Here is a 24,057-nt window from a genome sequence, read left to right on the forward strand (position 1 = left end):
ACAGATGGCCAACCAAGTGAGCATATCCAAAAGAAGTCGGCCCTGCTACTGAGCAGGAACAAGACAGTTCTTTGTCAGACTTGGGTCCCCCAGGATTTCAGCTCCTCTTCTTACACTGCTGTTTATTCGATCCAACACCTGACCTGGCATGCATCTCAGGCCACCTTGCCCTTCTTCTCTCCAAGAAGAGTCACGTCCTCGGAGGTTGAAAGCTAGCTTCAGCCTTTCTGCACCCAGGGTGCCAGCATGTGCTCAGTAGAAACCCTGTGGGGGGGGGGGGGGCAGCCCGGGTGGCTCAGCGGTTTAGCGCCGGCTTCAGCCCACGGCATGATACTGGAGACCTGGGATCGAGTCCCACGTCTGGCTCCCTGACTGGGACCTGCTTATGCCTCTGCCTATGTCTCTGCCCCTCTGTGTGTGTGTGTGTGTGTCTCTCATGAATAAATAAATAAAAATCTTAAAAAAAAAAAAAAAAAAAGAAAAGAAACAAGAAACCCTATGGGTGATGGTAATGGGGATGGCCATTCTCCTCTGGGCTCTGGTAGGGAGCCAGAACCCAGAACAGCCTCCTACTCAGAAACATTCAGACCATTTGGGGGGTTCACACTATACCCTAACGTAGGGGGTGGGAGGCGGTGGTGAACGAATGGGTTTTACCTCCCATGTAATTCTGATCAATTCAGGAGCCGCTGCCCGAAGCGCTGGGTTGAGAAAGGCAGTGAAGCCACAGCTGGCCTGCGAGAGGGACGGCGCCCTGATGGGTTAGGGACGCCTGCCACAGCCGGGCCTGTCCTAGCTCTACCCACGTGGCCGAACTCTGGACTTCGGGCCGCCCAGAGCCTGGCTACGGCTCGGCCCTCTCCTGGCTGAAGCCTTAGACCGGGGACAGACGGCTCAGATCTTCCAGGCAGGGAATCCTACGTAGCCTTTGATAGAAAAGTTTGGCGAAAAAAAGAAAAAATAAAAATTAAAAATTAAAAAATTAAAAAAAAAAGGAAATGTTTGGCTTAGAAGGCTCCTCCTGGTGACTCAGACTTACAGGTCACGGTGCCCGGCCTGCGCTCCCTGCCCTCGCTGACAGCTTTGCCGCAGAAGCAAGAGCGTCAGATCCAGTAGATGCTGCGATCTCCTGCCCCCAGAGCCCCCCTCACCCTTGCTTTCCCGTGGATCTCCACCCCAAGGACTAGCCCAAGCCCAGCGGGAACAGTGGAGACTCGGTCCCCGACTTTTCAAACTCTGAAATCATTTGGTAAAACCTTGCACAGAGTCGTGTCGCAGGGGTGACAATCTCCCCCAAAGGGAGCAAAGCAGTGGCCTTGGAGAACTCGAAATAACAGATCAAACCCATCCATCTTTTGTTCCTGGTAGTGTTCCCCTCAGCTAGAAAAATTCCTTAATTTTTTTTGTGTGTGTGATGTAAAAGATCAAAGAGTCATTTTCCTAATTCTTTTTTGTTTTTAAATTTTACTTATTTATTCATGACAGAGAGAGAGGCAGAGACACAGGCAGAGGGAGAAGCAGGCCCCATGCAGGGAGCCCAACACGGGACTCGATCCCAGGTCTCCAGGTTCAGGCCCTGGGCCCAAGGCAGGTGCTCAACCACTGAGCCACCCAGGCTGCCCTGCCCTCCTTTTCCTAATTCTTATCTAAAGAAGCGTTATTACAAAGCAAAGTACAATCTCCACCTCTAGCTCGATAATCGAATTTACTGTATTTCTGAGGTAATCTTCATCAACTTGCACTTCCCTAATCAAATTACACTGTTTAAAGAGGGAATTGGGCTTGTCCCCTCTGCATTACAAGGTAGCGCTAATGCACAGCCTTGCTCTCTCTCCGCCCCAACCATTGCAAAGCATTTATGCTACTTGGACACTGCCTCACAGCCTCTCCTCCTGCTTGCTCCGACTGAGAACAAATCACTTAGGCCGGGGTCATTTAAAAGTTCCCCTAAAGTGTTTTCAACGGTTAAAAAAAAAAAACTGTTTTCAACAGTTATAATGGAACAAAACTCTTTCCAAGATTTCTTTTTTAACATTTTGTTTATAAACTTTATTGAGACCTCCTTGAAGTAAAATTTTGAATTGAACTGCTAAAACTGAGTAACATGAAATAATATGAATATGAAAATCAAATTAGCCTGTAGATAATTTATGAAAATGTCTCATTGAGACAGATCCTTGCTTTTTTGTTTATTCTATATTTATATGAAGCATAGCTATATATCAGAAGCTTTACTTAATAAAATGGAATATATACTTTTCAGATTATATTTTAATGGAAATTGAGGGCATGTTGTTCTGAGTAAATCTTTCCAAGATTTAAAAAAAAAAAAAAAGTATGCTATAGAGTGAGAAAAGTAAAAATATGTTGCTTTTCTCAAAAACTCAAAAAACATTCTTTGTTTAGTGAAAAGGCCAGTTTGCCTTTGTAAATTAACTTACAGTCTTACAGAAGCTTCCCAAATCCCAAATACTGAAATTATTCAAATAATTATCACAGAGGAGGAAAAAGGCATGCACATAGGCCTCATTTGACAGAGGGAAGGGCCTGGAACAGTCCAGAGTCTGGGGGTTCTGAACCCGTGTACATTTTAATCCGTCCCCCACACTTCACAGGCTTTTTTCTTTCCTGACTGCTGACTCCAGGAGCCCTGGGGCCAGAGGGACAAACACAGCCAAGGAGAAGTCAGGGCCTCAAAAGCAGCTCCCCCTGGGCCGGCCCCAAGGGTGAAATCCTATCGCCACTTCATACATCAACCGAGCCTCTACAACACGGTATTTTGGCAAAAAAAGAAACCGACACACAAACTTAGGCGGTGCTGCAATTCCTTTAAAGGCAGACACCATAAGATGACATCAAGTGTCTTCTGGCCAGGTGTGCCCTGTTCAGTAGGAGATATTAAACTGAATACAAATGGGGGCGGGGGGAAGAGCCCTAAAGTAGACAGAAACCATGTCAAAAGTCTAAAGAATAATTCTTATACATCCTTTTGTAAAACAAAGAACCCTTTCCTGATTGAAGCATTTCTCAAAGTTTGAGTGTTCATTTAAAATCTAAGCAATTCTAAAACTTGAAAAAAAAAGGGGGGCAGGGAAAGAACCTTATTCCCTTACTTGCATGTTATACTTCCCTTCATTAAGAAATAAACCAAGGGTGCCTGGGTGGCTCAGTGGTTGAGCTTCTGCTTTTGGCTCAGGTTGTGATCCTGGAGACCCGGATCGAGTCCCACATCAGGCTCCTCCCTGCATGGAGCCTGCTTCTCCCTCCGCCTGTGTCTCTGCCTCTTTCTCTGTGTGTGTCTCTCATGAATAAATAAGGAAAATCTTTAAAAAAAAAAAGAAAAGAAAAGAAGAAAGAAAAGAAAAGAAACAAAACCAAGACCATGAAGAAGTCCAGGCAAAAAGAGACCCAGGCTAACCTTTTGCTCTTGGCGGGATACCACCTACTACAGGAGCACGACAGGGACATGGCCTGCAGAGAAAGAAGGTGGAAAGCAGTTGTCCCCACGCATTTTGCGAACTACAGACCCAGAGTTCCAAAACTCTTTCTAGGAAACCGATCCTTAAAATTAATTCTCTTTACTAAACCAGATCATCGCAAACGTGGCATATCTCAAACTTCCGTCCCTGTTCGTTTTGGCCACTGAGGCTCATGTGTCTTTCAGTGAAAACAAAACAAAACAAAACAAAAGAGCTACATATTTTTATTTGGCAAAAACAAATTACGTGGGTGCATGGGCAGGGGACAGATCTCACAGGTACACAGCTGTGTTTCCCCAGGGATTGAATACATACCATTGCCATGAATATATCCTTTACCCTGAAATGCGAATGAGCACCAAAAGGAATGTTTGTCTGTTTTTTTTTTTTTTTTTTTACAAAAATGGGGCCTAAAAATAAGTCCTTAGGCGGAATTTTTGAACAGTAACTAGCCTGTTGATGATGGACCTTGTTTAAAGCACCACACAACAATGTGTGTTTACATCACCCTTTTTATTTCATAGTTAGAAATAATACAGTTCCACAGGGTAAATCATCAATAAATAACGGTGTTTAATCATTAAACGTAAAAATCCCAACTCTTTGGCATCTGACAGGATTCTATTTCTTGTCAAACTAATGACTGTATAGATAGAGTTAATCTTAGTGATCATTCGTCAATACAATATGTTACAAAGGTGCAATTTACCTTAAAATATACAACAGCTGAAAATTTCCAGCCCCCAAGAAGTGTGATCAAGTTGGTAAGATACAGGTCAACATCCCCAAGGCTCTTTCACCTTGTCTGCCTCGGTGAAAGAATAATAAATGTTGGTTAAGAGTTCCTAGGGTTTCCTAATACTTATTCTGCTCTAGACAGAGTTTGCCATTCATCGTGGCCAAAGGAAAATCGTCTCTGCACCAGGAATGACCCACTCATTAATAAAAGGCGTTCTTACTTCAGAAAGCAAGGCTGCTAAGACCTAAGAAACTCACGGCCCTCAAACTAAAATTTAAAATAAGCAGGTCTACACTGCCAGAAATGCCAATTCCGTAATAAATTGCACCTTCAAGAGTCAAAAAAGAAAAAAAAAAAAAAGAAATAGAAATGTTTACAAAAGGTTAAGTTACATACATGTCTCTCAAAATATACTCAAGAATAGTTTGAGCTGTATTTGTTACTAAAGCCAGGGCGTTATTTCTTTAGCAACAAATTAAACCAGTGCAATTGACATAAATTGTTAAGTAATCCAGGATTAACCCATTAAAACTGCAGAAGCACTTTAGGCTCCCACACTAATCCCAGAAACTGGAATTTCAACGAGCGCGTGAGCTGCACAGAACTGAAACGGAATGACCCGATGCCATGCTGAATGGTGTCACTTCATACTCCGTTGAAGCATTCGGTTAGCAGAAGTCATGAGTCCTTCAATTAAAATTTCATTCACTTACAGAACATTCAGATGCAAACAGTATTATGCCTATCGTCCACAATTAAAAGAATCCTTTCCATTTTAAAGTCGCAGATGAAGTTTTAACTTAGAAAGTAAGCACGAAGGAAACTTTTTTTTTTTTTGAACTTATTAAAACGTCGTATTGGAAACTTTCTGGAAAAAGCTTCCCCCCACCCATTGTAAAATAAATACTTTGTATCCCAAATTTAATTGTATTAAGACACACTTTAATAATGCTATAAAGAAATATTTTACAGCCATAGAGATCAATAACTTTCCATGCGGAAATAAAAAAATTCATTGCTCAATAATACTATTGAGGCAAGTGAAGAAAGATTATTCTCTTGTCGATCTGAAATGTTAAGTTTTTCAGTGCAAAACCAGTTATAAAATATTTAAACTCAATATTTAAAAATAAAAAGTGGTCCAATTCAGCAATGTTCAAGTTCTAAATCTCATAAAACAAATCATTACATACGTTTTATAGTAAAATACAGAGATTAAAGAAGTACTTGAGTACCTTAGTACATTAGATATAACTTTCTAATGGATCATACCAAGTCAGCAACAACCAAGCAGATTAACATTCCCCACCGGAGGGTCAGAATCATTTGCGGATGGTATTGCGGCGCCGAGGCCTCTTCCTCCTAGCTACAGAGCTGTACAAGCCAACGGCCGGCAGTCCGCTCTCCTTGCCAGGTGCGTGCTCTAGGATGATGTGCCCCCCCAAGTCCCTGTGATTTCGCTCCCGCGTTCGCATTTTGGTGCGCACACTGTGTGCGCCCCGGGAACACGTGGCTGCTACAGCCGTCTAGGATGCAAGAGTCCTGTACAGAGTCCCATGGCGGGCGTTCCCCAGCCGGGCGCAGGCCCACCTGGGCTGGCCGCCCCTCGCCGCGCCCGCTCAGGTGTTGCTCCTGGCAAACACGCGGTCCCCCCTGAGGGTCAGGTGCTGCAGCTGGTACTGTAGCACTTCCGTGTCGGCTGGCTCCTTGATGCTCATTTTATCCAGGTTGAGGTAGTCCAGAGATTTGGAGTGGGCCCTCTTACCTTTGAGAAGACAGAGGGGCAGGGGCCCGTGCAGGGCCTTGCAAGGTTCGTAGGCCAAGGCCTTGGTGCACTTGTCGCCCGAGCTGGGCATCCGCCGCCGCCGCCGCCCATTCACCGCCGGGATCTCGTAGGGCTGGTAGGAGCGGCCCCGGGCCTTGTACAGGCGGGAGGAGCGCGCCAGGCCGGCGTCCAGCTGCTTGGGGCGCAGGGAGGGCACGGCCTCGCCCTTGGCCTCCTCGCCCGCCGCGCGCTTATGGGCCAGCTTCAGGAGCTCTTCGCCGGTGGCGAAGCCCACCAGGTAGTTCGAGTCCATGTGCAGGATCTGGTAGCCCGCCACGGTCCGGCGCGCCGGCGAGCAGGGCGTGCTGGAGCAGCGCGGCCTCTCGGGCCCCGCCTTGCCTGGGGAGCAGGCCTCGGGCCCGGGCCCGGCGGCCGGGGCGCTGCGCGGCTCTCCGTTGACGTCCACCTCCATGTCGGACACTGGGCCGCACACTCCTGAAAGGAAGCAGACGCACACGGTCAGGGCCAGGGCACGCACGGGGAGCGGCCCGGCCCGGGGGACCTCCAGGGCACACCTGCCAGGCCAGGCCGGGCACCTGCGACGCCCTCCCGCGCGGGCCTGGGCAGCCGGGGGGTGGCTGTGCCCCTGCGCCTGCCCTCCAGAACCCAAGGCTGGGTCGCGGGGACACGGCCACCACACTTCTCCACGGGGCCCCACGTGGGACCCCGGGCCCAGGAGGTGTGGGCCTCAGCCCGAAGCCAGCCCAAGGGCCGCCCGCGGTCCCCCAAGAGCCCGCCGCACGTTCCCAACTTGAACATGCACATGTTTGCATGCTTCCCATCACTGGATTCAAAGCAGGGGCTCAGCTCTTCCCACCTACAATTGCTCTTTAAGTTGCGTGTGAGGGGCACGGAATGAAAGACAAAAACGGATGGATTTCTGCAAAGGTTCCCATAGGGGCCTAAAAAATGTTTTTTTTTTTTTTTTGAAGGCTTCAAGATGCCAGTCTTAAGGGATGGCCCCCCTAAAAGTTGCCAGTGTTCCTCCTCCAACGTTCCCCACTGAATCATTGGAAGCAAACCATTTTGTAGTTTAAAAATGAACCCGAAACCCAGTAAATCAGGTCAGTTTTAATACTGAATACATATATAAAATATCAGAAAATATGCCGTTGATTTGCAAGTTATTTTATTTTGTGACACTCAAGACACTGCACTTTTGAACGGTTTCATAGATGCTAGAACGATTCTCAGCGGATGCTGATATTATTCATCACAATGATCCCATCACGCAGTCTGGAAAAACCTCACTGACGAGAAGTACCACTAACAATGGCCAGGTTTCTAGAAAGCGGCAGTAAGCCGAATTTTGGAAAACAAAATACTAAGGGAAACTGAGTGACAGCGTCATTTCAGAGAAACTTGATCTCTACTTGATCATCAGTTAGGAATAGAAAATACAATTTTAAATATCTCAGATTGCTAATCATAATCATGTCAAAGAGTAACCAACTTTAAAATGAAAAATGTACTGGAAAAGACTATTATATTAAATAATTCTTATACATCCTTTTGTAAAACAAATAACCCTTTGCTGATTGAAGCATTTCTCAAAGTTTGGGTGTTCATTTAAAATCTAAGCAATTCTAAAGCTTGAAAAAAAAAAGGGGGGGGGGCGGCGGGGAAAGAGCTTTATTCCCTCACTGGCGTGCTATACTTCCCTTCATTAAGAAATAAACCAAGACTATGAAGAAGTCCCCGGGTAGCATCCTGTCCTCACTGCAATCCACATCAAGAATGCAACTGAAAACTAACACTACCAAGGAGCCCCGAGATAGAGCAAATACCAAAGGGATCCACAGAGCTTTACTTACTTCTTGGTTGGAATCTTCCTCTTTGTGGTTAATCAAAATACGGTAGCCCCTCCACCCTTCCAGGTTTAAAGTAACTGCCTTTATTCTATAATATTAATGTAAAAATAAATTCATATTTGATCGTGCGATTCCTTGCTCTGTTAAAAGGATTGCGATAGTAGGGGACCATGAGCTACCCTGATAAGCATGCGAACACCTGGAGATTTCTTCTCTCATCCACTTTCGAGGGCCCAAGCTTTGTCAAGCTTTATGCTGAATAAACAAATGTTTACACCAGTCTAGTAACTCCTTTCTCACTGATTCTAGACAGCCCAGAAGGAGCACAAGAGGATAGATGGACGGCCCCCAAGCTACCTAACCCTGACAGGCAGCTACAGGCGGCAGGGGTAGAGGCTCTGACGGGCCATTCTGAAAGACAAGGAGAGGAGGGTCAGCGAGGCTAAGACAACCAGTGCTGTGGGGCAAACCGAGTGCACACACACACCCGGATGGGTATACCCCAAGTTAGAATCACCCAGATGGTGACACCCAAGCAATCAGCCCACATTAGGTGACATAGTGGTCTAGGTGTCTTCCAAATCTGGGACTTCACGACAGTGCACAGACCACCACCAGGCACTTTACTGTGTTCTCATCTGGCGCATTATAAACTCACCCCAATCTAGGCAGTCACACTCCGCCCATGCGGATTCAGGTCATAACTCAACCAGAGGCGAGGCTGAACGTCATCCTCTGTGCACTCCCCACCCCCCGAGGGATAAAAATCACCAAACAGGGTAAGCGTGTACAAAATCACAATAAAGCCGAGCAGGTGCGGGCTTCTGCAGGCAGGATCATTAGACGTTAGCTCCTACCCTAAACCAGCGCTGCTGCCTCAAGGCAGAAGATCAGAATTCCCAGAATCTAGAGGAGGAGGAGAAAGGATGTCAGGATGCAAAGGTTTGAGAGCAAAAGAGAGGCAGAATGTATGAGCTAGAAAATGGGCACCCAGAAAATAAGAAAATGGAAGACAGCAGGTGGAGTGACAGATAAAGGAATCTGATGATTCAAATTCCTTCAATTCAAAGAATTGTAATTTGATGGGAAATGAAACAGATGCCAGATGCCAGGACACTGCTAAGAGGTGAGCAAGCACCACAGCTTCAGCTTCCAGCAGCCACGATGTCATAAGAAGACTCATGTGGGTTGGGCAAGACTACCCACCGGGACGTTCAGGCATCTACCTGACAGATAATGAATGATCTCACCCAGACTGTCAAACACATAAAGACACGGAGGGAGTGTAAGAGCTCTGGAAGTTTCAACCAAGGTGTAAGAAACCTACCATTATTTTGCTGAGGTAAACAACACATCCCCTGTGAGAAGACACCACCTAACCAGAAAAGTTAAAGAAATGAGCATTTCCAATACACTCTAGCAAATATTTGGCCTAGTAACTAAGGTCAACACTGCACCAGATTTCTGAATTACAAGCTCAACTGTACTGGACATAAAAATGCTTGTTTGAAGTATTACATATACAGCTGCAACCCTACTGAACTTCTCATGAACAACCCTGAATTCTGGAACTGTCTGCACATTTCAAAAACATCAGTACTTCTGTTCCAAACAGTAAGACAGTCTCAAAACCAACAGCTGTGAGGTGGCTTCACTGGTTTCTTCAGTGTATTGTCAAATGGAGGAGAACATCCTGAGATCTTAATATTCACGTGGGAAAGTCATGGTGCAACCACCCAACTCGTGCAAACTGTTTAGCTTTTTAAAAATTTTTTAAAGGATCCTTTTTACTTATAAACTGATTGCCCTTCTAAAGAGTCCCAGTGCGCATGACGAAGAAAGCTAGGTGGTGGCTGCCGTTCAGGAAAGAGAACGCTGACTGGCAACTATCTTGTTTTCAGCTAGGTGGAATGCTGACTAAGCAGCATGCCCTACAGTCTTCGATGTGACCAAAAGCAAACTTCTTACGCTATTAAGTGCCTGAGAATTTCCCGACTGGATTTAAATCCTGGAGCAAGACCCTGGGAGCAGTTACAGCATCAACTTCCTCAGGTGATCTCTTAAATGAGCAGAAGTAGTACAGGAGCACATGTGAAGAAGTCTAGCTACTTCCTAATTCTGCAATTCTACGAAAGAAAAGAAAAGAAAAGAAAAGAAAAGAAAAGAAAAGAAAAGAAAAGAAAGAAGAGAAGAGAAGAGAAGAGAAGAGAAGAGAAGAGAAGAGAAGAGAAGAGAAGAGAAAAGAGAAAAAGAGAAAAAGAAAAAGAGAAAAGAAAAAAGAGGGAAGGGAAGGGAAAAAGGAAAGAAAAGAGAAGAGAAGAGAAGAGAAGAGAAGAGAAGAGAAGAGAAGAGAAGAGAAGAGAAGAGAAGAGAAGAGAAGAGAAGAGAAGAGAAAAGAAAGAAAAAAGAAAAAAGAAAAGAAAGAAAAGAAAAAAGAAAAGAAAAGAAAAGAGAAAAGGGACACTAAAGAGGGAGGTACAGTATTTCACACAGCAAAATTTCTTACTGAAAGCACTAGACCAGGGAGGGACACATGGGTGGCTCAGTTGGTTAAGCCAACTCTTGATTTTGGCTCCAGTCGTGATCTCAGGTGTCGCAAGATCGAGCCCTGTGACCGGCCCTGCACTGGGTGTGGAGCCTGCTTACGATTCTCTCTCTCTCCCTCTGTCCCTCCCGCCCCACCTGCTCACTTGCTCATTTTTTTCTCTAAAAGAATAAATGAACAATAAATAAAAGCATGGATCAGGAAACATGGCTATCATGACTGCAACTGGAGATGGCCTGTGTTTAGCAGAATAGTCTTCAAATTTTACTGTGAAGAATCTGTTTATAGGTTCATTATTCTTAACAAACCATTCGTGACTAAGCGTTTTGTTTCCTACCTAAAATAAACCGTGCCTCACAAACGACTACTGCCAAGAAGAAAGATTACAAAGAACTCTTACAAATACCGCAAATATGTGCAACAGGCGCCCACTCCCACTGCATCAATAAGAATAAACACGAACTGGGAAGTTAGGCACGATGCTAACTTCTGCAACTGCTGAACGCGAGAAATCAGAGAGCAACAAGATCCTTAGTGATCCCGTTAGTGATTTTCGTATGTAGCTCAAAGCAAAAATAAAAACCAGAAGCAGAAAAAGTGTTGCTAGTGTAATAACAGAAGCAGCAAAAATTTCTGTCCATAGAAGAGTCTAGAACAAAAACTACAAAGAGAATATAGAAAGGTCCACTTGTAGTTGACTAAAACTTTGAAAAACTGAGCTTCTTAAGCAAGTTCCAGGAACATGTATGATTTTTAAAAAATGGCACGTCAAGGTCCTCAACATCAAATTCCTTCACAATCTGATCTGTAACAAGGGTAATAACATATACTCACAAAGCAGGAAAGCTCTGACAGTGTCCCCAGGTGCCATCGGAGTTCTTTGAACTATAGGAGGATTCAAAACTAAACAAGACTAGATAAGGTAACGCCTCAATATTTGCTAGAAAACTGTTCATGGTGCATATTTTAAAAACATGGGGTACAGTGTGAAATTAGGAATTTTGGCTGCAACCAATGCCGCCAGGCCCAAACCACAGCACGCATGTAGGGGAATCTGCTCCACCACGGTGAGCACACTCAGACTGTGACCTCCTGTGTGAAATCTGCTCAGCTTTGAACAATCCCCAAGAGGTCCAACTTCCCAAGTGTTTGGCACAAGGAACATTTAAAAAACGTTCGACTAGATGCCTTGACTCCTTAGACCAACCAGCTCTGAAAATAGCCAAGTTTCACAACCACCATTAACAAAGAACTCTTTTTGAGAAGTACTGCATTCTGGGATTTTTCTTTTTTTTTTTTAAATCGGGCTTATAAAAAAAAAAAAGTCATCATCAGTAATCAAAAAACTTGTTCCATATGCTTGAACCGTTTCTTAGCCACACACAGCAATTCCACTTAAAAGAAAACATATAGAACTGTCTAAATATACAGAACAAAAATGTCACCATGTGAACAAAGTCCTTTTCAAGAAATGATCCATTTGGAATAAAGCCTGCTCTTGGCAAATGGTCTCCTAAGCTTGACTATTGTTAGTCTAGTAATATCTAGAACCACCCAGTTTCAATGCCAGAATCATCTTGGATTTCACTTGTGCAAAGTTTCTGATGATGAAGAAGAGGACCCTGAAGCCACGAAGGCAGGGGCTTGCCCAGAGCCTTGCAGGCATCCTGCTTCCATCAACGTCCTCACGCTGCGCTTGCTGCACATGGTTCCCCAACTGTATACACGTCAACATCATCCAAGGAGCTTCAGGAAATACTGAGGCCTGTGCTCTACCTCAGATCTGTGATTTAATTCATCTGGGGGCAGTCTAGACTCTAAGGTTTTCAAAAGGCTTCCAGAAGATTCTACCATGCAGACATGTTTGGGAACTTGTCAGACATTATGAGATAAAAGAATGTCACTCCTCTAAGTCCCTGCCTTTTGTTTTGTTTTATTTAAAATCAGTGATTACTGTTATATTAGTAGGCACATTTTCAGCTGCTTCAAATTGCTAACAACCCATCCGTAAGCCTTCTAACTTACTGTGTCTAAGCCACTGGGGGCTTAAAAAGTATGTGGCAATCAAACTTGTTAAAACAGGATATAAAATAAAAATAAATCAGCACTGATTGAGAAGCAGGCCCCTCTGTCTGCACACACCTTGGTACAGTCACTTTAGCTTCTCAGAAGCCTGTACCGAGGACAGCCTTTTGGAAAACCGGTTTTGCAATTACATACACAGTTAAATAAATGCATGTTACCCCACTTACCCTACTGGTAGGTACTTACCTAGGAAAAATGAAAATGTACGTTCACACAAAGACCTGGACCTGAACGTGAATGTTCTTAAGGGTTTTTTTTTTTTTTTCACAATCACCAAAACCTGGAAACAATCCAGATGTCCATCAACAGGGAAATGGGGATGCCTAGGTGGCTCAGCAGTTGAGCAGCTGCCTTTGGCTCAGGTCATGACCCCAGGGTCCTGGGATCCAGTCTCACATCGGGCTCCCTGCAGGGAGCCTGCTTTTCCCTCTGCCTGTCTCTCTGCCCCTCTCTCTCTGTGTCTCTCATGAATAAATAAAACTTTTTTGAAAACCAAAAACACCAAAGACCACAGGGAAATGGAAAAAGAAACTGCGCTCCATCCATACAATGGAATATCACTCAGCAACAAAAAGGAGCAAAGTAGGATCACAACAGTGAAAGCAGCACACAGAAAACACTACATAGGTGTGATTCGATTTACATGACACTCTGGAAAACTAATGGGACAGTAATCAATCAATGATTGACAAAGGGAAGAGGGGACACACTACAAAGGGGGGCAGGCAATTATAGGGGGTGACTACAATATTCTATATATGGACTGTAAGGCACATTCCACAACTGGATACATCTGTCAAGACTCTTCAGACTCTATAAAAGGGTGAATTTTACTATATACAAATTATACTTCAACTAAGTCTGACTTTAAACATTAAACAAATAAAAAAATGAAACAAATAAAAAAGAAGCCTGTCACATACTTCGGTCAAACGCTTGACCATCCTAATTTGAAAATCCTTTAAATTACGTGGTCTGGGAATCAGAAGGAACTTTGATGGTTCTTCAGTCTACATGTGAACACCTCCAATGACAGGTAACTCACTACCTCTTGAGTTGGTTCATTTCACCTTTTGCAGCTGTGCAAAAGATATATATTAAGATATAGATATAACTATATCCATAGTTACGTTTATATACTTTTGTATATAAGTGCGCATCTGAAGAAAAAGATACAGATGCACACACACATTCCTGCAACTTCCACCCACTGCTCCTGATTTTGTGCTTTATTTAAATTACATGAGTTAATAACTCCACCACATTATTCCTTACTGAGTATCCTCTAAATGTATTTTGTACTTACGAGTTTTCAGACGTCTTGCTTTTTTTCCTCAAAACTGAAATTTTAGTAATGTTCTCATTTCCTCAATGTTTTAAAATGCACTGTCATAAGCCTGGTACGCTGTATCCACCTAATGAAACAAAAGTGTCTGGTTCTCCCCATCATTCTTTTGGCTGACTGCTAATCTGTTTCGCTTATTATGAAACTAGATGCTTTTCCAGACCTTTTTTTCCCCCCAAGGACTTCCCCATCCCCACCCCATGGATTATGACCACCCTAATTCAAAGCAGGGACCGACAAAGATATTGCCCGAGTAGAAGGAGTCCCCAAAGCACGAACTCACACTAATTTTTAAAATGCTAAAAAATGCTTTTTAATAAGTACAAAGATACTTATTCAATTGTTTTCACCTTCAAACACACGGAGTCACATGGATAACCGTGTCAGCACAGATACAGAGATGACACACCAGGAAAAAAAAACAACTAAAAGACAACAGCACTGCATAATTTTAACAAGTTTAAATTCATGGTGTAATAAGAGGAAGGTCACACTGGCAGTGAACTGCTATATGACCAAGTGCAACTGATGCTCCCTTAAGTCACCCGTTTGCTACTCTTTATGTATCATAACACACAACAAGGGCTTTTTGCAGATTTTATTGCCAATCTCTAGGGATTAGTGTTTTACTAACATTTCCCCAAAATCAGAGCAATAACCTCTTACTTAGTCTATTTTGAAATAGTATTCCATAAAACCACCTTTATCTTACAGGAATAAGATATAAGCTCCCCCTCAATCAGTAAGGCCAACCCTTTGAGATAATAATGTTAGCAATCTGCAGCAGTACTTTCAGCTCTCATCATTCAAACTTTCATAATTGTAGTAGATATTTTTGCAGCAATATTCCAACATCTCACGTTCATCTGTTTACGCAGTCCTTAAAATGCATGATGATAAGAGGTTCACACAACTGGTTAACAACAGAAAAAGCAAAATACAACTCACCAGTCTAAATCCCAGAAGATGTCACCGTACAATGTCCAATGAGTCCCAAGGGAACACAGGCATAATATTTTTTTCTGCTCTACTCCAGATACTAAACATGGAATATAAAAATAAGCCTTTAATTTAACAAGTAAGGCAACTCAGAAAGCAATGATAACAATTCTAACTGCAACACAAGATGAAAGTAGCAGGAGGTGCCGACATCAGGTCCAGGTTATAGGGGATCCAATATTAATTCATTTAATTAAAGCAGTCTGACTCTGTTCAGCTAACGTAAACTTCATACATTTTCTCTGGTTTGCTCCTCTGCATTCTGCTGCTGACTTTCTACCTGGGGTGAGGTGCAGCTACCTGGACTAAACAGAGACACGACATTTGGGGGCTGAAATGTAGGTGACATCACCCAGGTCCCCTCCAGGCACTGGAGAGGTTCACCGCATCCTATGAAAAAAAATAACACGAAGGCTTGGGGGGGGGGGGGGTCACAACAGGTCGTGGCCTGGCCTTGCTGACAACTGTGCCTGTTGACGTTGCATGAAGAGCAATACTTGGAAGGAGGACGAAACCTTTCTTCCTCCCACATACGGTTGCTCCGCGGATCAAGGGAGATGAGGCAGGTGGACACACTCTGTGAGCTGCAAAGCCCTTTAGGGACCGGGGATGTCATTGTGATGCAATTAATTTTTGGGGTCTACTCGTGTCAGCCCTACAATAGCCACAAGGAATGTGCTTCCTAAGAGTACTCGGAGGCAAATGACTGCAAAGGCCTTGGAGAACACTTGCTCGTACTTTTTTTTTTTTTTTTTTAAAGAGAACACCACTTCGGTAGAGTCACCCCATCGCCTAAGGTTTTGAGCATCTCCTCTGGGCCTTCCCTCGCCTGGGAGGTGATGACAGGAGGACCCCGCCTGGGAGGTGATGACAGGAGGACCCCGGGGGACACCCCCCGCCCCTCCCCGCCCCCCAGCGCCGGCCCCCCTGGGTCACCGCGTCAGCGTCTCTAGCTCAGGGAGCTGCTCCCGCAGGCCCAGGCGCCAGGAGACGCGGCTGGGCGGAGGGGGGGTCCCGCTGCCCGTGGGCCTGGGGGGGCCCGGGAACCTCAGGGATGGACCGGGTGGGGGCGGCGGGGCCCGGGATGCAGCTCCACCACCCCGCCCCCCCGCCTGCTCCCGCCCGCTGCGCTCCTCCCACCAGCCTGTGTCCTGCGGAGGCTCCCGGGAGGCCCCTGGAGCAGGACCCCACCCGCTGCAGGACCCCACCCGCTGCAGGACCCCACCCGCGGCGCGCCCGCCGACCAGCTGCCACTGAGCCTGCGGAGGCCCCGCCCCTCCGGCCCCGGCCCGGTGCAGCACCCCCCCAGCCCCCCAATCCTGCAGCCCCCCGGTCCCGCAGCCCCCCAGCCCCCCACAGCCCCGCTGCCCCCCCGGTCCCGCAGCCCTGCAAGCCCGCACCCCCGCAGCCCTGCAAGCCCGCACCTCCCCAGCCCCCCAATCCCGCAGTCCCGCAGCCCTGCAAGCCCGCAGCTCCCCAAGCCCCCAATCCCACAGCCCTGCAGCCCCACAGCCCCCCACAGCCCCGCAGCCCTGCAACCCCGCAGCTCCCTGGTCCCGCAGCCCTGCAAGCCCGCAGCCCCCCGGGGGCCCAGCTCCGCAGCCCAGGTGCAGCCTCCCCGCCCGCCCAAGCCCCGGGGGCCGCTCGTTACGCGGCGACGCGGCCGGGAACTGTCCCCTCTGGTTCGCAGGCGCCACTGAGTCCCGAGTCCCGCGCTCTGCTGCGAAGCGGCCCCGCGGCTCCGGGGGAGCACAGGGCCGAGGTCTCAGCCGGTGGCTCGGGCGGGGGCGGCTCCCGCGGGGCCTGTGCGGGGCCTGTGCGCGGGGTGGGGGGTGGGGCACACGCCCGCAGGTCACCACCTGTCGCCCCTCCGTCCCAGGCCCGCGGGGAGCCCGGGCCGGCCCAGGCCATGCGGGGACAAACATGGGAGCAAGCCGCGGGCCTTTCTCAGGGCCGCCTCCTCGGGCAGCGACAGGGATTGCATTCAGCCCTTCAGAAATTCCCACAGAAAACCCAGGAGCAGGAACACAGCAGAAATCCGATCTGTCTTAATTCTAAGTAAAAAACAGTGTTGGGAAACACTGCAGAATCATACTGCCGCCGTCACCCGATGTGTATTATGTCTTTGGGGGCTTGCTCTTCTTTTCAAGCTTTTCAATGCACCGAAAAACTATTATTTTCCAACTTTTTTTTTCAAACAGCAAACGAAAAATCAACCTAAAACTTCATTCTGGATTTGAAAACAGAGGAGCCTTAAAGTAATTATCCAACACTTGCCCTGGAGCTGCTGTGGAAGTCTAGGAAATGGTCGGTAATTTCATAGTAAACAAAGTGTAGTAACTGATTATCCCTGTTATGGCAGTGCCAAGCCAGAAATAGAAGACAAACACAGAGTCCAGGGAGCCACCCAGGCGCACCGAGGTGCAGGAGCTCCACTGCCTTTCTCATTTTTTAGTCATTGCTCACTGCTTACTTCTGTGCGTGGAACCACCTGCTATCTGGCACAGGGGCAGAGAGAAGAGGAAAGATGATGAAAAAAAGGAAGAATTAAAAGCACAAGACCAGACACTAGTATAAGAACAAGGCTTCTTGGGGATCCCTGGGTGGCTCAGGAGTTGGGTGCCTGCCTTTGGCCCAGGGCCTGATCCTGGAGACCCAGGATCAAGTCCCATGTTGGACTCCCTGCATGGAGCCTGCTTCTCCCTCTGCCTGTGTCTTTGCTCCTCTCTCTCTCTCTCTCTGTGTGTGTGTCTCATGAACAGATGAATAAAATCTTTAAAAAAAAAAAAAAAAAAAAAAGAACAAGGCTTCTTAAAGAGATCGCCTATAAAGGAATCTACTTTAAAAACAAAAACAAAACAAAAACAAAAACAAAACAGTAAAACCAAGAACAACAACAACAACAAAAACTACAGTAAAGGCTTTATCCCATCTCCTACTAGAAATCAATATAATCGTAGTATGAAAGTTCCCAGAGACCGGGCTTTCTAATAAGAAGAAACCAATATTTCTGAACACCTGTTTTATGCCAAAAGCTGTAAGCAATTTATAGCTACTCCGCATGGAAAATACTACCCCCCCTTTGAAAGTATTGGACCAAGTAACACACTATTTGAGAGTTAGAAGAAGAATCCGAACGCCTACCCATCTGACTCCAAAGCCCACGGGCACTGGCATAACAGGGATGACGAGTGAATACACTTTGTTTACTACGCAAGTACCCACCATTTCCTAAATTTCCCCTTCGGCTCCAGAGCAAGAGTAGATCATCACATTAAGGTTCCCCTGCGTTCAAATCTAGAATAAAGTTTCAGATGGCAATGACATTTTTAGAATGCTTTAAAAATCTATGAATCTCTCACACTGGCAGCTGATTCTGGCCAATGTTTTGATCATGACGGCTTGGCAAGGCATCAGCGGATCTCCTCTCAAAGACGGTCGTCAGCAAGAAGGAAAGGAACTCATGAGAAAGGCTTACAGGATGGACTAAACGCTTTGCAGAGACACAGACTTTAGGAAGCAGAGCAGGAGCTAGAATATATGATGCTTCCAGCTACAAACAGCTGAAACGAACAGAAAACCCTGTGACATTCTCCCGGAAGCAATGAAAATAGGAAAAGGCGAGCATGGCCAAGGTCTTCCCGCAGGCCTCTGGGTAGGCAAGCCTTGAGTGACTAAGCAAAAGACACCCAACAGAGGACTGCAAATGAAGCTTCTGCAAATAGAAGAGTTTGCAAACATTAACTAGGAAGCGTGTCAAATTTCCCAGGCAGGGTGATAGATATCAAAACAGGTAAATAAAGAAGAATGTCCTTCAAAAGTAGGGTGGCCATATGTCTCCGTTCACAGCCAGAAACACGGCATAATTATTTATAGCACCCCCTTTATCTCTCAAAAGTGTCCCAGTTTGACAATTATACTGTTATCCTACTCTCAAGTAATATTTAACAATGAAAAGGCAATGAATTAAAAGACTAGGAAGAAAAGGAATGGAAAGAGACCCTTCTGCTTGCACAGTGGTGTCCCATACAGATCTGAGTAGTTCACTGGGTGGATCCACTTGGCCATTCAATTATTCATTTACTCACATTCAACAAGATTTCTTGAGTCTTACTATATCCCAGCATTATACAGGCACTGGAGCAAATACAAAAAGTGAAGCTGGAGACCAGTCAAGAAGAAGAGACAGACAGACAGACATGGCAATACATGGAAATCGAATACACAGAACAGTAAACCTGAATGGTACTGGGAACCCAGAGAAGGGAGTGTTTTTCCCTCAAACACACTCCACATGGAAGTGTTCACGCCCACACAATATCCCTGCATACAAAAAAGCCATAAGTATCAGACTTCAGCACAGATCCACTGACAAAATAGCCATAAGAGAAACAATGAATGGACAGAGAACAAACTCATGGTTGACAGGAGGTGGGTGGGGGATGGGCTAAATGGGTGATGGGTATTGAGGAAGGCACTGGTTATGATAAGCACTGGGTGTTCTATGTCAGTGAAGAATTACAAAATTCTACTCCTGAAACCATAACTACACTATATGTTAACTAACTAGAATTTAAATAAAAAATTGGAAGAAAAAATTTTTAAAAAAATTAGGGGCACCTGGATGGCTCAGTCAGGCATCTATCTCTTGATTTCAACTCAGGTATTGATCTCAGGGTCGTGGGTTCACACCGTGTGTTGGACTCCACCATCGAGCCTACTTTAAAAAAATGGTTTTTTTTCCCAAAGAAAATTAAAATCTATCACTTCCAAATCAGATGGCCGGCTATAAATATGAAGGCTAGCAGGGAACCCTGGGTGGCGCAGTGGTTTAGCGCCTGCCTTTGGCCGAGGGTGTGATCCTGGAGACCTGGGATCGAATCCCACATTGGGCTCCCGGTGCATGGAGCCTGCTTCTCCCTCTGCCTATGTCTCTGCCTCTCTCTCTCTCTCTCTCTGTGTGACTATCATAAATAAATTTTTAAAAAAAATGAAGGCTAGCAAATAGCCCTTGTGAATTCTGGTAAAGTCCCACGAGTCATTGAAGATTATATGATGGGAAACAAGATAAATTTTAAGCAAAGAAAAATGGTAGGGTCTAAGTTCTGGGTTCTAATTCTAGATCCCCAAACACAAGGGGAAAAAATGGAAAGAGGCAGTATTTCTCAGGGTAGCTATTTTTTTTAATATTTTATCTATTTATTCATGAGAGACACAGAGAAAGAGAGACAGAGACACAGACAGAGGGAGAAGCAGACTCCCTGCAGGGAGGCAACGTGGGACTCCATCCCAGGACTCCAGGATCACACCCTGGGCTGAGCCACCCAGGCGTCCCTGAGGGTAGCTATTTGAGGAGAGATCAATAATTTTAAAAAGCACTTGGAAAAAAACAGGGATTTTTAAAAGTTGCATTCAGACTAATGAAAATATTTTGTGACCACTCATCTCAAAGATTACCCTAAAGACAAAGACAGAGACCAAAACATCTCTCAAGTAACATAACACTGAGCAGCAACAAAGTGGTTTAACTGCCAAAGATACAACACACACAAGAGCAACACAATGCTTAGCTGTACCTACCCTCCACCCTCCTCCGAGGAAGGACTTTAATCTCACTTTTCCATTTGTAACTCATAAAAACTAAATCATCAATGATTTTTAAGAAGAGTTTTGGGTAGGGTGTGACTTTTCTGGAACCATCCTTGATCTTACAAGCAAATCATTATTAGCCTCACCAAGGTGGTATAGACAACACACAATTAGTTCAGTAAGAACCCCCCCCCCCAAAAAAAAGCCTTGGTAGTATCAGTTCTCTTCATAGTAATCCCTTGAAAGTACAGCATTCTTTTTCCCTCTACATCTGCTAGTAGAAATTAAAGCTAGATCACCACTGTTGTCTCACCATTATGAAAAGTCACCCTTCTACTTTTAGAAAAAAACATTTGGTTTCACTACAAATATGACTGCCAATAACTGGAACCGCAGGTCTGCAGGCAGGCTTTACAAGAAACTTGCCTCCTAGGAAGCATAACCGAAATGGGACAGGTGCACACGGTGGAACTGGCTGACCTTCCACCGGGAAGCTTAAATCCAGAAGCTTATTTTGATAGGCTGGTGACGGAATCAGAGCTCTCTCTGGAGGAAAAAGAGCTGACTTCCTCCCTCCCCCCCCAACCCCAGAATAAAAAGCAGCAACAGCAAAGAAAATCTCAACCCTATTTATACAGAGTTTTGTTACTCCCACCGCACTACGTACTTTTAAGGGTGTGCAAGAGCTCTCCCGAGGATACAAAATCATACAGAGAAAGCGAACAAATTCGCTGACCATCATGCAAGGTCAACAAAAACCCCAGACATCTTACGTCCTGGAACAGTCACAATTAACCAGTCGCGCTTGCAATGCACTAAAATGTGGACAGGAGCATATTCTATGCACCAATCTCATCCAATCAAGAGGCCTCTGGGCCCGTTAACCCTTCTCGTTCATCCTGGTCATTTTATGAAATGCAGAATGCATACACAGCTACATGGCAGAAACACTGAAATCTGTGAAACAGGCACTGAACATCATCGCGTTGGCCTAAGTCACGGTCCTGAATTAGCAGAGTGCCCCAAGCTTCTGCAATGATGACCCAGAGTGTGTTTTGAGATTTCTAAGAAAATAAACTTGGGGGAAGAATCATCTCCATCTCCCTTAGTGTGTAACTTCCTCTACGGGGTGAAAAAAAAATGCAACAGCTAACTACTCTAAATCGTTAAGGCGGCTCATCTGAGAAAAACCATGTCAGTCGAAGAGGCTGGTAACGTCAGAAATGCGGTGCCAGCAGGGCCCTCTCGTAAGGGCAGCGGGCGGGCGTGCAAAGGCTCAGCCTCCGTGCTTTCTCCAAGGATCACAAAGTTCCAGCCCCGGTTTTCCGTGGGCACAGCCGCAGCCGCAGCCGCACACACACACACACACACACACACACACGCACGCACGCGCACGCACACCCTCGGCCTCGGGGCTCCGCCACACGGCCCTCGCCCTCCCGGGGGCGCGGCGCGGCGGGGCAGGCCGGCCCGGGGATGCGGCCCGTCTGCAAGGGGACCAGGGCAGGGCCACGGCGGCCTCCGCCAGGTCGGCGGATTCCACCGCCCGAGTTTGGCAGCTTCACAATGGGGCCGCCCGCCTGGCCCCCGGCCCGGCCCGGCCCCGCGCTCTCCTCCCGCCCCAAGCCCGCCCGCGACAGGTGGGGGGGACGCCCGGCGGCCAGTCCGCGCCCCCCGGCCCCGGCCCCGGCCCGTCGGCCCCGCGGCCCCGGCGGCCCCACGCCGCGCGCCCCCGCACGCTCGCCCGCCCGCTGCTCGCCCGCCCGCTGCTCGCCCGCCCGCTGCTCGCCCGCCCGCTGCTCGCCCGCCCGCTGCACACTCACGGCGCCGGCCCCACCCCTGGGCCGAGCAGCCGCGGCTCCCCGCACCCCGCTCCCCGCACCGGCCCCACCCAGCTCCCCACACCCGGCGTCCCGCCCGCCCGGCGCCCCAGGACCAGCCCGCCGAGCCCCGGGCCCGAGGCCGCCCCCGCCCCCCGCGCGCCGCCGCCGACACGAGGCCGGGAGGAAGGGAAGGGGCGGCGCCGCGACCCGCCGGGCACCCGCGCCCCGCAGCCCGCCCGCCGCCCGCCGCCCGCCGCCTTCCCTGCGGCACAAAAGGCTGCGGGCGGCCCCGCCGGCCCCGCGCGACCTACCGGCGGCCCACGGCTCCGCCGCCGCGCCGGGCCCGGGCCTCGGACCGACCCCGGGCGGGAGGGAGGCGCGCCGGGGCCGCGGCGCACGGATCCGGGCACAGGCCGCCGGGCGCGCCAGCCGCGGACCCGCTCCTCGCCCGCCGCGCTCGCCGCCAGCGGCCGCCCGGCCTCGCCCCGCCCTCCCCCCGCGCCCCGCCCCGCCCTCCCCCGCGCCCCGCCCTCCCCTCCCCGCGCCCGCCCTCCCCTCCCCGCCGCCCGCCGCTCCGCCCCCTCCCCCTCCCCCCGCCGCCCGCCACGCTCCGCCCCCCGCGCTCCGCCCCCCGCGCTCCGCCCCCCGCGCTCCGCCCCCCGCGCTCCGCCCCCCGCGCTCCGCCCCCCGCGCTCCGCCCCCCGCGCTCCGCCCCCCGCGCGCCTCCCTGCGCCCCCGCGCTCCGCCCTCCGCCCCCCGCGCTCCGCCTCCCTCCTCCCCCCGCCGCCCGCCACGCTCCGCCCTCACCCCCCCGCTTTCCCCCGCGCTCCGCCCTCCCCGTCCCCTCCCTCCGCGCGCCTCCCTCCTCCCTCCTCCTCTTCCCTCCGCGCTCTGCCCTCCTCGCCCTGCGCTCCTTCCTCCTCCCTCCTCCGTCCTCGCTCCGCCCTCTTCCTCCCTCCCTCCGCGTTCCTCCCTCCTCCCTCCGCCCTCCTCCCTCCTCCTCTCTCCTCCCTCCTCCTCCCTCCCCTCCTCCCTCCCCTCCTCCCTCCACGCTCCTCCCTCCTCCTCCCTCCACGCTCCTCCCTCCACGCTCCTCCGCCCTCCCCTCCTCCCTCCTCCCTCCACGCTCCTCCCTCCTCCCTCCTCCCCCCACGCTCCTCCCCCCTCCCCCCCGGGCTGCACCCCCTCAGCCATCAGCAGCGAGCCCGCCTCCGCCTCCGCCTCCGCCTCCGCCTCCGCCTCCGCCTCCGCCTCCGCCTCCGCGCGCCGCCGCCCAGACACCCCGACGCAGGGGGCGGCGAGGGAAGGGCGCTCGGAGGCCTCAAGGGCCGGCGGGGCGGGGCGGGGCGGGGCGGGGCAGCTGCGGGCGGGTGGGGGCAGGGTCCGACACCCCGAGCCCGGCGGCACCCGCAGGCCTGGCGGCTGCGCTGCTCCTGTGCTGCGGGGCTCGGCCTCAGGGCCTGGGCGCCAGCACCCTAGCCGGGCCGGAGCCCCAGTCATTATAGGGTCCGTCTCGGAAATTGCGGGCCGAGGGGAATTCAAATTCAGATTCCGATGGAATCCACCACTTTGGGATCCTCACCCTTGATCTCTTCCGTTCTCACGGGGAGGCTTTGCCTGGACCGAGCTTTTCTAGCCTCGGGTCCTCCGCGTCGCCTCTGCCCAACGAGTTAGCAAACTCCCGGGTAAGAATGTGAGTATTTGGCTCTCACTGAGTGGCCGGCCTTTGCTCAGGCTTTCCAGATTTGCCCCTCTTGACAGTTCTGTGATCGTACTTACCAAGTGCGATCCACCCTTTAAGGATTTGGGAAGTGCCA

The 24,057-nt window shown here is 48.8% G+C and overlaps 1 protein-coding gene across 5 annotated transcripts; it reads right to left on the reverse strand.

Moving 5' to 3' along the window:
• Nucleotides 1-3,687: 3,687 nt before the first annotated feature.
• MACIR (macrophage immunometabolism regulator) lies at nucleotides 3,688-24,057 on the reverse strand. Of its 5 annotated transcripts, none has more exons than XM_041752668.1 (3): nucleotides 23,823-24,057; nucleotides 14,778-14,868; nucleotides 3,688-6,478 (listed from the first exon to the last, which is right to left on the reverse strand). In XM_041752668.1, exon 3 carries the CDS (start codon nucleotides 6,453-6,455, stop codon nucleotides 5,838-5,840), a length of 618 nt encoding a protein of 205 aa, XP_041608602.1. In that variant the 5' UTR covers nucleotides 6,456-6,478; nucleotides 14,778-14,868; nucleotides 23,823-24,057; the 3' UTR covers nucleotides 3,688-5,837. The 5 variants fall into 5 exon arrangements, with proteins under 5 accessions (XP_041608602.1, XP_041608600.1, XP_041608601.1 ...); XM_041752666.1 differs by lacking the exon at nucleotides 23,823-24,057 and adding an exon at nucleotides 22,552-22,714; XM_041752667.1 differs by lacking the exon at nucleotides 23,823-24,057 and adding an exon at nucleotides 22,166-22,184.

The sequence above is a fragment of the Vulpes lagopus genome, chromosome 4 (genome assembly GCF_018345385.1).
Source record: "Vulpes lagopus strain Blue_001 chromosome 4, ASM1834538v1, whole genome shotgun sequence".
In the NCBI taxonomy this organism is placed as follows: domain Eukaryota; kingdom Metazoa; phylum Chordata; class Mammalia; order Carnivora; family Canidae; genus Vulpes; species Vulpes lagopus.

Bases quoted from the DNA above. Each gene is read 5' to 3' on its own strand.
- MACIR (XM_041752668.1), bottom strand. From the start codon at position 6,455: ATGGAGGTGGACGTCAACGGAGAGCCGCGCAGCGCCCCGGCCGCCGGG.